Source organism: Saccopteryx bilineata, chromosome 5 (genome assembly GCF_036850765.1).
Source record: "Saccopteryx bilineata isolate mSacBil1 chromosome 5, mSacBil1_pri_phased_curated, whole genome shotgun sequence".
Classification (NCBI taxonomy): Eukaryota; Metazoa; Chordata; class Mammalia; order Chiroptera; family Emballonuridae; genus Saccopteryx; species Saccopteryx bilineata.
In genome coordinates, this window is record NC_089494.1 from 226604298 (window position 1) to 226623165 (window position 18868).

Here is an 18868-nt window from a genome sequence, read left to right on the forward strand (position 1 = left end):
ACTCATACTACAGTTGGAGAACAGGTGCATCCTTCTTTGTGGAGAGCAAGACATTTGGAATGCAAAAAAAAGCAAACTATAGTATATTATCATTGTCAGTATGAAAATTATATTCTTCCTGTGATGTCTTGGTTTCTTATTAAAATTACTCGGCTTTTTGGGGAGAACTTTTTGTCCTGAAGTGAGAATAGATGGAAACTTGAAAAATAGCATAATGCACCAAACCTTATTTTATATTCTGTATTTTATAGATGCACTGTTGTTGTTGTTGTTGTTTTTACAGAGACAGAGAGTCAGAGAGAGGGAGAGATAGGGACAGACAGACAGGAATAAGAGAGATGAGAAACATCAATCATCAGTTTTTTGTTGTGGCACCTTAATTGTTCATTGATTGCTTTCTCATATGTGGGCCTTCAGCAGAACGAGTAACCCCTTGTTCAAGCTAGTGACCTTAGGTCCAAGCTGGTGAGCTTTTTGCTCAAACCAGATGAGCCCATGCTCAAGCTGGCGACCTCGGGATCTCGAACCTGGGTCCTCCGCATCCCAGTCTGACGCTCTATCCACTGAGCTACTGGCTGGTCAGGCTAAATGCACTTATTTTTAAACTACCTTATTAAGAATAAGAGCCTCAAGTTTAGAATTATATTTTTCATTAGCAGTTCTGATTAAACCATGATCATTAATATATTCTCACTGCTATGCCTATCACATACAATAACTCATAAGAAACCCCTTGATTTTGAAAGCATAAATGTTTTCTGAAACTAATTGTTTATGACTGTATTTTTTCCTAGTGTTTTTCATGGTAACATTTTCTAAAACTTTCTTTTAATTAAAATAAAAGAAATGATAATGATATTTATCCATGAGTTTCCTTTTATATTAAAAGCAAATGAGAACAAAAAAGAATGATATGACTCATTCTTAGAACAGATTTTTGATGGGAGAGAGGTATATAAAAAAGTTTATGGAAGAAAGCAAAAATAACATAATATTATTTAGTGATAATAGCTACAAATATTTTAATGTGATTCCTTCTTGTCTATCTCTCTGAATATCCCATATGTAATCATATCATTCTAATTCCACCACTGTTGAACTTGTAGATGTTCTCAATTTTTTACTTTTATGAATAATATTGTAGAAAAGATCTTGTACATACTTTATTTATGAACAGTTTTTAATATCTCATTTATTTTAGAGTAATATATGCTTAACCAAGTTCAATCTTATATTTTACATGTAATATGTGTCACATTTTCAAAACTTACATGAGGATTTTATATTACCAATTTTATACTATATAATATATATAACCTACATTATATTTTTCTGTTATGCATAATATAATGATAGTGTGTCTCTTTTTTTCAACAGAAAACAGATGAAAAGGTTAATACCAAAAGGGTAAGGTGTTTTTCATAAATATATACATTAAAAAATAATAAAAGAAACCATTAATCATCTATAGTAAAGCTCACTATTTTTTTTTAATAGTTCTTATTTCATTATTCGAAGACACGGAAGTTGGGCAATTCAAATGTTGTGGTAAGTTGTAGGATTAATTCTTACTAGTAATCACTAGTATTTTTTTCTAAACCTGTTTTTTCAGTTTATCTGATAGAGCTAAATCAAATTCATGGTTTTTTTTACTTTAAAAGTATATAAATGCATTAACAAATAGCATTCAATATTTATTATACATTTAATTCATTTTATATCTCAATAACTACATGTATACTAAAATTATTCACTCATTCAACACTTACTGAGTGTCTGCTATGTGCTAATCACAATTTTACGTACTAGAAATATAGCAGTAAATAGAATTTAAAATAAATCCTGCTCTAATGGAACTGACATTCTAGATGCTCAAAAAAAAAGTGTAATTAAGAAAAACTTACTGTTTTCGATAGCGATTAGTACAAAAAAAATTGTTTTATCCAAAGGCATTTTAAGTATTATTTTAGGGGAGGTGAACACAGTACAGTATATAGTGATGTGTTATAGAGTTAGGCAACTGAAACCTGTATAATTATATTAACCAATGTCACCCCAATAAAATCAATTGAGAATAGAATTATTTTTAAAGATAATTGTCAAAAAATATAATTAAATATAACTAAAAATACCTACTTATATTCCTAAGATCTCCTTATTTGTAACTAGTTGGGAGAATTTACTAAGATTAGCCAATAACCAATAACTTAAATTCAGTTCACTTCTAATTGTGTGGCTTAGTGGTAGTTTTTTCTTTTTATGTATCGATTTAAGAAATGCTAATGGACCTACTTTGGTGTTTCAATTAGAAAATTTAATAATAACCTGACTATAATATTCTTTCTAAGCTTGTGACTCACTACCATAGACCAATTTAGGGAATGAGGACCCCAGTCTATTTTAAACATGTATGTATCTGTGGAAAGGGAACGATAATCTTAAACTCAATTTTAAATGTTTAATCACATAATAGTCTTACATATGAGGAGTTGAAAGTTAGGTTATACTGGCTTTACAAACCAAATACAAGTTGAATTGGTTAACAATAACACTCTATAGGGGCTTAAAGTAATCCATTTGATAAGTGATTTTTATATTTGTGAGAAGGCTCAATTCCAGCCATGCCTTTAAAATGAAACTGAAGCAGGTAGCCACATGTCTTGGATGTGTTTTCATTTCCTTCTGTTTGGCATCTTTACATTTTGAGAAAATGTATCTTAGTCATATTTTCCTCTATCAACAACACCTTGTCACTTTTTTTGTCCCCTGTCGTCTTGTTCCGTATGTTGAATTTTAAATCAAACATACATATAATTTATAAAGGCGATTATTAGATGTGCGTACAGGATAATTTTCTAGAGAAACATTTTCATAATTTAAAAAACCCCAATAAAAAAACTGATTCCCTCAGCATTGTTTTCATCTGTCCCAAGTCATTTTGAGTAAGACTGGAGGCAGACACTGTTTTTTGCCAGTTTAAAGACGCAGGTGAGGATTTTATAATACTTTTGAAACAGCTGATGATGAACTGAAGCCCTTAGGAAAGTGCTTCGTCAGCATAATGGCAAGATCCTAGCATAGAGCTACCACATTTTATTCCATCTCTTGACGCATTCACCACAGTTCTTTGGAATGCTCATTAAGGGCTGTCTTAGATAACATCTTTCTTGTTCTTTTTTGTCTGGAGCAAGTATAGTGGGGTAAAAACAAACAAATAGAAAACCGTCTTTATGCCCAATGCTGAGAAGCCTCTGTGCTCATCACGTGTGTGTGTTCGTGTCTCTCAGTCGTCTGTCGTGCATCCGTTGCTGCAGCTCGTTCCTCAACTGCATGAGAGAAGAATGAAGAGATTCAAAGTGGACGTATGTAACACAAACTGCATGCCTGCTTTGCCACTCTGTGTGGGGCAGCCCTCCTGTGATTTCCAAGTTCTGGTGTTTTTATAAGACACTTTTCTTCAGGATAAACCCCACGTAAACATCCAGGTAGCCTAAGAACATCTGTTTGCTAAGGTGTTTTCACACTCAGGAAGAAAAAATTTGTTTCCCAACCTCACAGTATGTCCCTTCTATCCCAAGCTATGGGCAGTGAGGAAAGCTGGGATTAGATTCCCTTCCAAGGATCATGCTCCTTCCAGTGAGGAAACATATTCTCAGTTTAGGAAAGGACCCAACTAATATGTCTGGTCATTAGGTAGGAAAAGGAGAAAAGATACAAGAAAATCTCTGTGCACAGGTAGGCAAATGGCTGGCGTGGCAATCTTTCTATCCAAGTTATTAAAGTGTTAGTAAAAGTAATACTTTAGGCTTAAGAAGTAAATATATTAGAAACTAATTGAAGGTGTTATAGTTTTCCCACAATTAACAAAAATATGGCCCAAAATCAGTATCTATGTTTAAGATAGATATAACTTTGTTAACAGCTTTCTAAATGAGAAATTGTGGCATTTATATTGTTATTTAAAAAGGATGCTAATTCCTTCCATGATGAAAGTAGTTTCTAGGTATTATTTTTAAGTAATGCCTCACATTGTTACAGTGCATTATAGTTTTCAGTCTTACATTATCTCATTTTATTATTTTGACAACTCTGTTGGTACATATACAAGTATTGTTTTCCTCAGTTTACTAAAGGGAAATCATCTCAGAGCAGTTAAGGGTGCTTCCAAGATCATTCTAAGTATGTGAAGTTAGAAATTACAGTAATTCTTCTGACTTCTAGTCTTGCCAAAATTTTTTTTCACTATGCCATTTATGTTATAGTCTAATCTTGGATACTTCTATTATTTTACTGTTATATTTTCTCTTAATTTAAATACCATGATAATTTTATTTCTCTTAATGTACTACCAAACGTCTTCAAATACTTTTGTTGTTGAGGGGAAAGGTGGGGACTTCTACAAGGAACTGGAAGTATACTTTTCTGAAATAACGCAGTCAACACCATCTGGCCCCTGTTATATAAATTGGTTGTTAGGGCTTTGGTGGGGCAACCAATGGTTCTTGGTGCCAATTCAATGCCAACAAGAAAATCAATGGTTATTGGCACCAATTCAAGGCCAACAAGAATCCCTCATTTGGGGTGCGATGAAGAAGGAAACTTTATTGAGTGTGAAACAGCTCAGTCGTGATACACACAGCTGTGCAAACAGCACAGCTGTAGAACAGCCCTGGGCCAGGCCCCTCTCTGGCTGGATAGCTCCGCTCTGCTCCTCAGAGGTCATCTTGCTCTGCTCTGCTCTGCTCTGCTCTGGTGAGACATCTGCGCTGTTTCAACTCAGCCTGGGAGATGCAGTCTTCAGTCTGTGATCGAAAGGAAAAGTGTGCCCTTCCAATACTTTTAAAAAATGCATACAGTTTAGGCAGATAAATTCCTCAAAATTTATACTTATAGTCACTATTTCTTCCCTGAATTCTTCACATTCTTAAACTAAACTTTCATCAAAGAAGATAGTATCTGCTGCCAGCTTGAATATGTAAGAGGAACTGTAGGACCCATGTAAAATTATAGGATTTTCAGTATGAAATGAACCAAATCAGTTGTTACCAAGCTTTCTAGACGTAATGTATCCTTTGTCGAATTAACTTCTACTCTCTGAAGTTTGCTTGACTTGTGAATAGCAAAAGATTTCAATTTAAAAATTCAGTTTCTTAAAATATATCAACAAATTTCCTATATCATTTCAGACTATATTTCCAGAGAACTAGCTAAACATATAAATTGTGACTTGATAGTATATTCTGTTGGACAAATATAAGTCCTATATTGCAGCAAGACAAGTTTCCAAGGAACCTATGAAAGAAAACTGTAAAACAGGGATAGAAAAACTTATGTTAGCTTTGGTGGGCCTAAGTGATCTAATGTTAAATCATATTTTTGATAATGAAGTAAGTATTTTGGGTTCTTAAAACATTCCGAGACTTTTCTTAAATTTTGTTCACTAGACATCCTTACTTCCATTCCCACATCTCTTTTACCTCTACCTCTCAAGTTCTTTTACATACTGTTCTCTCTCCAGTGATGACTAAAACAACCTGTATGTTTAGATTTGAAAGTTTTAAATTTTAACATGTTTTAAGTTACATTTTTGTCCTGCCTTTCTTTTTTTCATATATAATCATATAAATGTATAGTTTCTGTGTGTACATCTTTTTAAAATTTATTTTGTGACAGAGACAGAGAGAGAAACAGACAGAGTGGAAGGGAGAGAGATGAGAAGCATCAATTCTTTGTTGCGGCTCCTTAGTTGTTCATTGATTGCTTTCTCATATGTGCATTGACTGGGGGGCTACAACAGACTAAGTGACCCCTTGCTCAAGCCAGCAACCTTGGGTTCAAGCTGGTAAGCCTTGCTCAAACTAGATGAGCCCACACTCAAACTGGCAACATCGGGGTCTTGAACCTGTGTTCTCTGCATCCCAATTCAACGCTCTATCCACTACGCCACCACCTGGTCAGGTTGTGTGTACATTTTAAATATGAAAAATTTCAATCTTTTAAGTAATTTGAGTGGATTTATCACCAAGATGAGAATTAGGTATAAAACATTGAAAATTTAAGATATATTGGTTTCAAAGCAGGGATTTCAGAATTTTAATAGATGTCAGAGCTATTTCTTAGAATTAAAAAATATAATTTTACTTAAACTATGGAATAATTGATAAAGGTCTTGTTAACAAACTTTAAAGTGATTGACATCCTGATGATTTTATAAGTAGTTGATGAAAATTGGAAGATATAAGAACCAATTTTATGGAAACCATAAAATGTTAAATATTTTTTTCATTAAGTTTAAAATGAAATGTTTTAAGAAAAGAAACACTTCAAAATATAGCTATTATGAATAATTGGTTTGTTCTTATTTGGTATTTTTTTTCATTACCATTTCTATAAATATAATTATTTTGGGAAAAATCTCTTCTAAAGTCTTATTGAATAAGTATAGTTTACCAAAGTTGTCCCTCAATTTCTATTTAAATTCCTATAGAAATAGGGTATACTTTAGATCTGACACAATTTTATTTTATATTTTTCCCTGTTGTGTGTTAGCACATACAATGTGTTTTTTTTTTTTGTTTTTTTTTTTTTTTCATTTTTCTGAAGCTGGAAATGGGGAGAGACAGTCAGACAGACTCCCGCATGCGCCCGACCGGGATCCACCCAGCACGCCCACCAGGGGTGACGCTCTGCCCACCAGGGGGCGATGCTCTGCCCATCCTGGGCGTCGCCATGTTGCGACCAGAGCCACTCTAGCGCCTGAGGCAGAGGCCACAGAGCCATCCCCAGCGCCCGGGCCATCTTTTGCTCCAATGGAGCCTTGGCTGCGGGAGGGGAAGAGAGAGACAGAGAGGAAAGCGCGGCGGAGGGGTGGAGAAGCAAATGGGCGCTTCTCCTGTGTGCCCTGGCCGGGAATCGAACCCGGGTCCTCCGCACGCTAGGCCGACGCTCTACCGCTGAGCCAACCGGCCAGGGCCACAATGTGTTTTTTAAAGAAATTATTTTGTTCTAACAAAATACTGAAAGGAAAATTTAAATATAGTTAATTATAAAGTGTCTATCATTTCTCTTTGTACTTATTGATGAATATACATTGTGACAAACATCCTGAAAATTATATTAATAAGGAAATTATTTTAAAATACATTCTGGTGATAATGCTAGTTGTTGAACAATTTTCAAGTCTAAATACAAAGATTAGCAGTTGTTATAAATTATATACTCAAGTCCTTGATTCCTCCTTTGTTTACTTATGATAGTTGAAAATAACTTTGAGCTTCACTATACTCTCAAGAAGAATTTGCATTTATTTTTACTCTTATTTGATTGTAATGCCCTCATTTTCTCTTCCAGGAAGAATTCCAAGGTCCTGTTGCAAGCCAAAGTCGAAGATACTTTTTATTCAGGGTATGTACATACTGTATTTTTTTAAAAAAATCAATGTCAAAACAGAAAAATACTTTTATTGTGCATTTATTTACATTAACTCATAAATTTTAGTGAGGTTTGATGTTTATTTATGGATATTTTCTATCAAGTGTCATAGTCTGATACTCACTTCTTTCACCAACTTATTGCTTTAATAGCAGGGCATCCGTGATCTCTTCTCTAATCCATTACTCACATTTGTAAATACCTCAAGTAACATTCACTTATGTCACAGTTTAGTTCCATAAAATTTCATGTGCAGGAAATGAATGTCTTAAAGATGTATATTACTCCTTAAATTCTAAGGAATCATTTGCTAAATGTTTTATTCAGTAGATTTGAAAATATGACTATTTTCATAAGCTCTTTAAAGTAAAAGAATCAACCAGAATAGAGGCTATAAGTAAACAAAATTTTGTCATTGTATTTAGTATTTTGTATGTCCAAATTATCTATGAAATGTGAAATTCTTTCTAAGTAGTTATGCCTTCTAAAATGTTTGTATCCCTAATACATTACCAGAAATTTTTCATTCACTCATTCAACAACTACTTGTTGAATTTTTACTGGGCACTGAGTAATGTATCAAAAGCTGGGAATATAAAGCCAGATAGGATTCTATTCCTATGTTCTAGGAGTTTATAGCCTCATACAGGAAATTGATAAATAAATAAATACAAAATACTATGTTCAATGCACCTTCACTCCAGGGGTTATGGTTTCTAAAAGAAAGGCATATAACGCAGGTTGGGGAGTGGGGCAGGTACAGCGAGGCTTTTAAGGCTGGGTTTGAAGAATCAATGGGAATTAGCTAATGAAATATTTACCTAAAGAACTTCAACATTATTGTAGAGGTAAAAAGAGCCATATGGTAATATTCGCATTTTGGAAACTAATCCTAACAACAAATTTGAGAATAAATTGAATGAAGGAGCAAGCTAACATAGAGGAAGAAACAATACAATGCAGTAAGATCATTATTAGGCTGCTTTCTATGCAAATTAACTTCCCTCCTTAGTTACACTGATTTATTACTAATTTGTTATTTTCCAGCCACGCAATGGAAGAAGATCAGAAGGTTACATTTAAAATGGTATGTGTTTCATAACTTAGCCCAGTTTGAAAGTTACTGTTGTTTTCAGATAACCACAAGTTAAACTATGTTCACTATATCTCCATTATTTGATTTCATGCATACATTGATATTCTATAAAAATACTATAATTATAGGAGCTTTGAGAGCTACAAGTGGTACCTTGAGATATGAATTTAATTTGTTCTGTAACGGAGCTCATAAGTCAATCAACTCGAATATCAAACTGCTGATACTGGACCCGTGTGCCAATGTGCCAACTAGCGGCAGCTTCCTGAATCACAACTCGTATCTGGGAATTTCGCTCGGATCTTGAACAAAAATATGGACCGAGTTGCAGCTTGTATCTTAAAAAGTATATTGGTCTGTTCGTATCTCAAGGTACCACTATATATGATGGAAAATGCCAGTATTTTGGGGCCAGATTTGCTTTATCCATGTCATGTATTCCTCAGGCTTTGCCACAGTAGTCATCATCATTGATTTTGTAGACACTGACCTCACCACCATTAGTTGTGCAAATACATATAAAGGATTGTGTTCCTATTTTGGTAATCAGTGTCCACAGTAACAGGTCTGTACTTTTAGAATGAATGTATTCGTGCCTTACAAATGATTTATAGTCAAAGATTCTTTATAACAATTTTATTTACCATTTCTAGAGAATAAGAAGGTATAAAAGACATGAGAACATGACTTCTACTTTTTCCCACTTCAAAGCTGGAGCTACAGTGGACACTTAGTGGCTACTGAATGGCCCTACATGTTTAATAAATTTGTTAATCCTAGTATCTTATTATGCTATGAATTTTGAAATTAAGCCCAAATACAGATTGATAAATTTATACCACAGAAATAAAAGCATATTCTACTGCTTTACGTACTCCTAAATGGAGATTTTGTGCTGAATGTATTTGAGCATAAAACAGACAGATATGGAGGAAATGGACATAAAGAGTATTTTGAAAATCTCTGTGTCTACTTATTTATAAACTTATAGAGGATTGTCTAGTAAAGTAGGTGCTGCCAAGATTCACTTTAGAAGAAAGACAACTAAACAGACTAATGGCTATGGGAAAAAGTTGAAAACTTTATCCAGAAACTCTCCCTTCAAAAAGTCCTAGACCAACAGATTTTTAATTTTTTCCAACTCAGAGAAGGAAGAAGAATCTCAAAATATTTTGAATGAAGCCAGCCATATTTTTTTAAAGCGAATGCCCAAATCTTACAAAAGTACAATAAAAAAAAGAAACTGAAGGTCAAAGTTATTTATAAATTTTAATGCAGCCTGACCAGGCGGTGGTGCAGTGGATAGAGCATCAGACTGGGATGCAGAGGACCCAGGTTCGAGACCCCGAGGTCACTAGCTTGAGCGCAGGCTCACCAGCTTGGACCCAAGGTCGCCGGCTCAAGCAAGGGGTTGTTCGGTCTGCTGTAGCCCCAAGGTCAGGGCACATATGAGAAAGCAATCAATGAACTAAGGTGTCGCAATGAAAAACTGATGATTGATGCTTCTCACCTCTTTCTGTTCCTGTCTGTCCCTATCTGTCCCTTTCTCTGACTCTCTCTCTGTCTCTGTAAGAAAAAAAAAAGAAATTTTAATGTAAAAATTTAAAAGAAATATTAGTAAACTGTATTCAGCAGTATATTTAAAGAATTCCATGACCCTAAGAGTGGTGTTCCTGCAAATCAGAATGGTTCAACATTAATGAGTCTATTAAAACATTTTCACAATTAAAAGAATTATATGATTATTTCAATTGATGCTCTTGCTAAAATTTTACATCAATTTCTGATGTTTTAAAAGAAGAAAGATGAATTTTTTTTCTTCACATTATTATATATATAATGGTTTTATTTATTTATTTACTTATTTAATTTTTCTGAAGTGAGAAGTGGGGAGGGCAGGGGGACATGGGGGGAGGCGGCAGACAGACTCCCACATGCGCCCCACCGGGATCCACCCAGCATGCCCACCAGGGGGCAATGCTCAGCCCCTCTGGGGCCTTGCTTCATTGCAACCAGAGCCATTCTAGCACCTGAGGTGGAGGCCATGGAGCCAGACTCAGCGCCTGGGCCAACTTTGTTCCAATGGAGCCTTGGCTGCAGGAGGGGAAGAGAGACAGAGAGAAAGGAGGGGGGGGGAAGGGTGGAGAAGCAGATGGGCGCTTCTCCTCTATGCCCTGGCTGGAAATCAAACCCGCGACTTCCACACACTGAGCCGATGCTCTACCACTGAGCCAATCAGCCAGGTCTTAATGGTTTCATTTACTTTTTTCAATTATTTTTCATTTATTTATTTTTAAGTGAGAAGAGGGGAGATAGAGAGACAGAATCCCACATGTGCCTGGACAGGTATTCACCTGGCAACCCCCATCTGGGGCTGATGCTTGGACTAGCCAAACTGTCCTCAGTGTCTGGAGCCGACATTCTAACCAATTGAGCCACTGCTGCAAGAGGGGAAGAGAAAGAGAAGAGGGAGAGGGAGGGAAAGAGAAGCAGATGGTTGCTTCTCATGTAAGCCCTGACCGGGGTTCAAACCCAGGTCATCCACACACTGGGCCATATATAATGGTTTCAAACAAAGTCAGTACAGACTTGATAGTAAAACACTTCAGAGCATTTTCATTAATGTGAGGAACAAAACAAGGATGCTCTGTTATCTTTTATTTAATGTGGTTCTTACGTAACCAATTCAGTTGAACAAGAAAGAAATGAAAGATACAAATATGAGAAAAGTGGAGAAAAAACTTAACATACACACGGGGCATAATTAGGAACTTATATTTTCAAACTATTTCTGGTGTTAACTCCTGTTTCAAAAAAGGCCTGTTACGTCTATATCAGAAATATGAGCCAACATATTCTTATTTTTTTCTTTGTTCAAGGAATTAAGAACAAGGAGTTAATGGAAATGAAACTATCTTTCATAATATTACAAATGTGGAGACATTTACATAATATAAACAAAAGAAGTTTGATACTAAATGGGAAACATCTCTGATTGTAATATTAAACTAAGTATTAGAGTGCTCACAAATGTGAAATAGAATTTAATCTACAATTTGAACAATTTCGTAAAAAATTCTCTCCGAAGCTGAGAAAATAGCTCTACATGTATTTGGATGTTTCCAAAATTAAGGTCTACATAGATCAATTCAGTCAGGATTTCATTTTATTTTGTCAATTAAAAAAATTTATTAATTGCTTAGTTGTTCATCTGATTATTTGAGGTCTTACTTTGTCCTGATGGCATATAAAGTGGTTACGAATATAATAGTATGATTTAATTGCAAATACACAAGGGAATAAATACATGAGGAAAAATTGCAACTTTTGAAATATTTTATTCATAAATTTTGTTGATATCAATTAGCTTTAGGGAACCACTTTTATATAGTTAAATACTGTAAAATTTCAGAACATACAGATAGAGTAAATATTCCATCAAAGGCAGATTAAACAATAGCTAAAAATATACAGACTGTATAAAAGCTGAGAAATACCTCAAATGTCAGTTTTATCACATGACAAAATATTTATAGAAATGTCTATATACAAACATTATATGCACATTCACATACTCACTTATACTTGAATTTAAATTAAACTTTTCTCTTTTTACAGAATACCAACTATTTTCCACAGAAGCAATGCCATGGAATACAAAATATACAGATATTTTGTTTTCTTCTCAAGAAGAATCCTTGCTAACATGTTTGAAAATTCCAGTGTTGTAAACATTCTCAGTAAAAGTTTGTTAAAATTGTAAATGTTTAATTTGTTGAAAATTTAGAAAGCATCCTAAAGTATTTTTCTTAGTGTTGTAAAGATAGTGTAAAACAAAGCTGTCAATAGCGATATTCCTTGGAACCTTCAGCGTCTGACAGCACTGATACACGTACTATTGTATTTTGTTATTTTTATTAAAGGCACTCAGTAGAGAGTTGAGTTTTACTGAGCTATTTTAGTTTATCTTATTTGGATTTTTTGTCAGTGACAAAATCACCAGCTCTTATAAATACAGAATGCCCAGTAGCTAACAGTCTTAGAATGTGAATACCAAATAAACCTGCTGGAGGAATATCAACTACTATAAATCCATTGGGGAATTTGGCCATGATACATCCAATAGTCCTATAAACAAGTTCCGATTTACGTTCTGTAAAATTGATGTCTGATTGCTACAGACCTATCAAGAGACTAGCTTTTTCTACCAACCAGTAGCATTCACTTTATTTTAAAATAAGTTGTTTAACCTTGCAACACCTGAAAGGTCACCAGTTTTGTCCATTACCAAAAAGAAAACAGTCTTACTAGTAAAGGATCTTGAATACACTGGGAGAACTTTTTACTTCAGGTCAGTGTTTGGCGGACACAGAATTAACCTCAGATGGATGTTGACATTATCCTCTTTCGGGTTCCCTTGGGGTTTTCCTTCTGATACCCCCACTCTTATATAACCGCCTACTCCACCAAGCTGGTTACTGGCTTTTGGAGAAGGGTGGCTCTCTGAGTGGATAGGATTAGGTCTTACATTCTTCACCGTAGAGTATCTGACAAATCTTTGTCTTGTTAATGTTGACCACTGATTATAGCTTCAGTTATGCCATATACTGATAGAGTCCCAGAATTTCACTTCTTCTCAACCTGTGTGAAGAACACAGGGAAAGTACAGAGCAGAATAGAACAAAAAGTACGTTCATTTTTGAAAAATGAATTGCTTGACAAGATGGGGGCTTGAAAGCTGAGAGGGCCTCCTGATCTAATTCCACAGATGCACAGGGTGACAGTAGGCAGTGCTATGCACAGTAATCAACTAGCATGAATTTTGGATTGTCAAATAAGAAAATGGAGTGGAATACTAATTTAAGCAGCGGTTCCCAGGGCCTTTCAGAAATCCACCGATTTAGGCCACTTGCATATTTTAGGACTCACATGATATTAAAATAATAAATACCAAAATATGGTTACAAAAATTGTAAATGTTTTAAAATATTTTATATTTTACGGTATCTTATGCACAAACACAACAAAACATATAGTCTTCTGGGAATATAGGATTTGTATTAAGTATTAACTGAGCACTACAGAGGGAGGGGTCTAATGATAAGTTTAACATTGTGTCCTTAAAAACATTTTTTTCCCTCCAAATCCTATCAGTATATCTCTGTGCCCATGTGTATTTAAGCTTATTTGGCAATAACATCAAATGTTTATTCAATGATTCTGGCAACTCCTATTGAACATTCCTTAACTTAAACACCAAGGAACCCAAAGATCTAGGTTTCCTACCTAGCTCCTGTCTCCTAATGCAGTGCTGTTTTAAGATGGAGGTGGAGAACCATTTGAGGATTGATGAAAGCTGTGGTCCTTAACTCCTGCCACCCTCCGGCCCCAAATTGTACATATACAACAAAAATAACGTGTACAATTGGGGCCTGGGGGGGTAGGAATCCCCTAAGAACTTCTCTTAAGAGCCCTCTCCCTAGGATTTTGTTATTACTCCCTGAAGACAGGACTAAGGGATTGAAGAGTGTCCGATGGCTCGGAAACGTGTTGATTACTTGGCGATGTACGAAAGGTTGGGAGAAAGGCCAGCACCAATACCACATGTTGACTAGAAAAGGCACCGCTTAGGATGAATAACCCTGGACCTAGTGCGTCAGTACCTACAAACACCCTTAGGCCTCCGCGTTGCCTGGCAACAGCCACGCTGGACGCATGTGCACTGGAGGACCCTGTTCTTCCCTGCCCTGCGGGTGGGCCGCGGAAACCGTCAGCCCTGCTGCGGGCTCTCTTCCCGCCGTGAGGAGACTTCGGAGCCAGGAGGCTGTCCCCTGAAGGTCGAGGTTGACATCATGCAGGTCGGTGTCCCAGGCTGGACCTGAAGCTGAGGGCAAATGGGGAGGGCGGCCCACAGGGGTTGGGTTCTAACATTTATTTTTTATAAAAGCTAAATTTTGCGTGCTTCTCAAGATTTGAGAGAAATCCACATTAACTCTAGGAGAGTGCCATCTGTTTTTAAAGGTTTGCCGCTTGAGGTTAGTTGTTTGAGAAAGCGTTTCACTCTCGAATCTTGGAAATCTTACTGCTGCACTGTTTCTGACTTAAATAAAGCAGCAACTTTTGCCCAAATGTAATTCAACTTAAAAATCACCCCCCACTACGTTAAGCAATCATAATGAAAATTCTAATAGTTGCATCGACTGTGAGGAAGACCAGACTGTCCCTGAAGTTTCTCCTACATGACCACAAAAGCTGTTACACTTCCATTTACTCTTTAGAAGGCTAACCCTCATCCTAGCCCTTGTTAACCAGAAGCTTGTGCTTTTGTTTCATTTTCAGAGTAAAATTCTCACTTTCTGACTCAGAGAAACACCTCTTCCCACCTTTCGCCAAAGTAAAACCACTGTGATTTTTCTTGTTTTACATATTTAATTTTGGTATTCATATACAGAGTGGGGCAAAAATAGGTTTACAACTGTTTGGATGGAAAATAATAACAATCAATAAAGGAGTTATGTGTACTCCCAACAGTAACCTAGTTTTGCCCCACCCTGTATAACGTATTATTGATTAGAATATTTTTAGCATAAACTACATGTAATTTTAATGAATAGTTTTTTTGTGTTAATTATAGATTCCTAGCAAGTACATTTTATTTACTGTAATGAATAATCCAAAGGGAAATTAAGACAATTTCATGTATGATCACATCAGAAAGAAATAAAATACTTAGGAATAAGTGAAACTAAGGAGGCAAAAAACTTGTGCACTGAACACTGAAAACAATGCTGAAAGAAATTAAAGAAGACATAAGCAGAAAAACATCACACTTTGCAGATTAGAAGACTTAATATTGTTAAGATGTCAATATTTCCCAAAGCAATCTACAAATTTAGTGTAATCCTTATCAAAATCCCAATGAAATTTTTGTAAAAATATAACATTTTTTTCTAAAACTCATATGAAATCTTGAGACCCAAAATAGCCAAAACAGTCTTGAACAAATATGGAGGGCACACAATTTCTGATTTCAAAATGTATTGCAAGATACAGTAATCAAAATAGTGTGTTACTGGTAAACATATAGATCAATGGAATAGAATAGAATGCCCATGAAGAAACTCTCACGTATAGTCAAATGATTTTCCACAAGGTGCCAAGACCATTTAAGTGAAAAATAGCCTCTTTGATAAATGGTATTAGGAAAACGATGTCCATATGCAATGGAATGAAGTGGGACTCCTAACTCACATTATAAACAAATACTAACTGAAAAAGGATAAAAGATCTAGAAGTGAGAATTAAAACTATATAACACAAGAAAATATAAGGGGGAATTGCTATGATATTGGATTGGCAATGATTTCTTGGCTATGACAACAAAAAAACACAGGCAGTGAAAGAAAATTATAAGTTGGACTTCATTAAAATTTAAAATTTTATGCATCAAAAGACACTATTGATAAAATTAAAATGAAAACCACAGAATGGGAGAAAATATTTTCAAAATATATATATATTTGATAAAAAGTTAATATCCAGAATATATAAAGAACTTCTAAAATTCAACACCAAAAATATAAAACAATGAAAAATTAAGCATATATAAAGATGTTCCACATCTGATTCATCAAAGAAATGAAAATTAAAATGAGACCACTGCATACCTTTTAGAATGGCCAAAAACTGAAACATTGACAATACCTAGTGAGAATGTGGAAGCTATAGGAACTCTCATTCATTGCTGGTGGGAAGGCAAAAATGGTACAGCCCTTGGAAAACTGTTAAGACATTTCTTATAAAACTTAACAGATTCTTACTATTTGATCTAGAAATCACATTTTTGGTATTTACCCAAAGGAGTTAAGAACTTAAAATCCACACAAAAACCTGTGCATGGATGTTTATGGCAGATTTATTCATAATTGCCAGAACTTGGAAGTGAGTAAGAAGATGTCCTTCAGTATGTGAATGGATCAACTGTGGTACATCGAGACAGTGAAATATTATTCAGCACTAAAAAGAAATGATCAAGCCATGAAAAACTTAAGTGCATATTATTAAGTGAAAGGAGCTAATCTGAGAAGGGTGCATACTAGATGATCCCACCTATATGCCATTCCAGAAAAGGCAAAACTATGGAGACAAAGGAAAAAAAAAAAGGTCAATGGTTGCCAGGGGTTGAGAGGGGAAGGGATGAATAGACGAAGCACAGAGGATCTTTAGGGCACTGAAATCACTGTATTATATCACAATGATGGATACTTGTCATCATGCATTTTTGTCCAAACATGTAGAACAGGGGTCCCCAAACTATGGCCCGCGGGCCACATGCGGCCCCCTGAGGCCATTTATCTGGCCCCCGCCACACTTCTGGAAGGGGCACCTCTTTCATAGGTGGTCAGTGGAGGAGCATAGTTCCCATTGAAATACTGGTCAGTTTGTTGATTTAAATTTACTTGTTTGTTATTTTAAATATTGTATTTCTTCCCGTTTTGTTTTTTTACTTTAAAATAAGATATGTGCAGTGTGCATAGGGATTTGTTCATAGTTTTTTTTGTAGTCCGGCCCTCCAACAGTCTGAGGGATGGTGAACTGGCCCCCTGTGTAAAAAGTTTGGGGACCCCTGATGTAGAATGTACACCAAGAGTTAAGTATAATGTACAATATGGACTTGGGGTGATTATGATGTGTCAATGTAGCTTCATCAATTGTAACAAACGTCATTCTGTTGGAGGATGTTGATAATGAGACAGGCTACGCATGTGTAGGGGCAGGAGGTATACTGGAAATCTCTGTACCTTCCCCTCAATTTTGCTGTGAACCTATAACTGCTTAAAACCAAAATGTCCTAATAAAAAGTGTGTGTTTTATTTTGTCTTTAAATGAAGAATTTACTTTAAACAAAGATATCACTCTGGTGGCAAATGCTGAAAATGGAGGCGGCTCTGCATTTGTGGGGACAGAAGGTATATAGGAAATCTCTGTACCCTCCCCTTAATTTTGCTGTGAACCTAAAACTGCCCTAAAAATGATCTTAATTTAAGTTTTAAAATAAAATATAAAAAAGTGGGCAAAGAACTCTCCAAAGAAGATATACAATGGGAAAATCACACATAAAAAGGATGCTCAATATTATTAATCATTAGAGAAATGTAAATCAAAATCACAATGAGAGATCACACTCATTAGGAAAACTATTATTAAAAACAAAAAATGGCAAGTGTTGGTGAGAATATGGAGAAATTGAAACCCTTGTGCATTGTTGGTTGGATTGTACAATGGTACAACTACAATGCAAAAAATTAGGTAGTTCCTTTTGAAATTATGCATAGAATCATTATATGATCCAGCAATTACACTGCTAGGTATATTCTCAAAAGAATTGAAAGCAGGGACTCAAACATATTTGTGCACATATGTTCATAGCAGCATTATTCACATTAGCCTGAAGGTGGAAACAACCCAAATGTCCATCATTGGATGAATAAAGAAACAAACTATAGCGTAAACATACAATGGAATATTATTCAGGCTTAAAACAAAAGGAAATTCTGATACATGCTTCAACATAGATGATCTTTGAAAACATTATGTAAAGTGAAATAAGCCAGTCACAAAAGAACAAATATAGTCACGTGCCACAAAAGGACTTTTGTGTCAACAATGGACTACATAAAGGACTACAACAGTGGTCCCATAATAATATAATGGAGATGAATTTCCTGTAAGAAATGGAAAAACATGTGGTTCTGGAGGATTTTTTTTTTCTCTGATGGGAACAATATCTGGGAGCTTGGCAGTCGATATCCTCTCACTTACAGCAGCCTAATTTTGTGTGTTCAGATTACATCCGACTCAGCTACTGACCTATTTCAGCATGGAGGAGCCTATCTCCCCATTGCTACAGTCCTCTCAGATCTAGACTGATGGTCTTCAGAGTACATTGCTATAAATTCTTTGTTGATTTTTCAGAATGTATCTTTGTCATTAAGTAACACATGACTATATACTAGGCAAGAGTCCTTATTTTATATAAAATAGTACAATTAAATCTAAGTAGACTGTAATACGTTTAAAATACCCATTGTAATTTTTAGAGCAAGTATTAAAACAATAATGCTAAGATGTATACCCAAAAAGATAATTGCAAAATATGGTATTCCAAAAAATATTTAATTAACCTAAAGTAGGCAAGAAAGGAACAGAGGAACAAAATAGTAAGTGAGACAGATACAAAATCGAAAATAATAGTTCTAAATCCAGTATTAACAATTACATTAAATGTAAGTAGACTAAACACTTCAGTTAAAAAGTAGAGAATGTCAGAATAGACAACAA

General features: G+C 35.2%; 1 protein-coding gene across 3 annotated transcripts in view; it reads left to right on the forward strand.

Moving 5' to 3' along the window:
* NMU (neuromedin U) overlaps positions 1-17400 on the forward strand; it is a 174762-nt gene extending 157362 nt beyond the window's left edge. For all 3 annotated transcript variants that reach the window (XM_066279338.1, XM_066279339.1, XM_066279337.1), the window contains 6 exons: positions 1378-1407; positions 1498-1548; positions 3288-3362; positions 7351-7404; positions 8479-8518; positions 12146-17400. In XM_066279338.1, the coding sequence (XP_066135435.1) occupies positions 1378-1407; positions 1498-1548; positions 3288-3362; positions 7351-7404; positions 8479-8514 (246 nt within the window). In that variant the 3' untranslated portion in view covers positions 8515-8518; positions 12146-17400. The remainder of the gene's footprint in view (positions 1-1377; positions 1408-1497; positions 1549-3287; positions 3363-7350; positions 7405-8478; positions 8519-12145) is intronic.
* The last annotated feature ends 1468 nt before the right edge of the window (positions 17401-18868 follow it).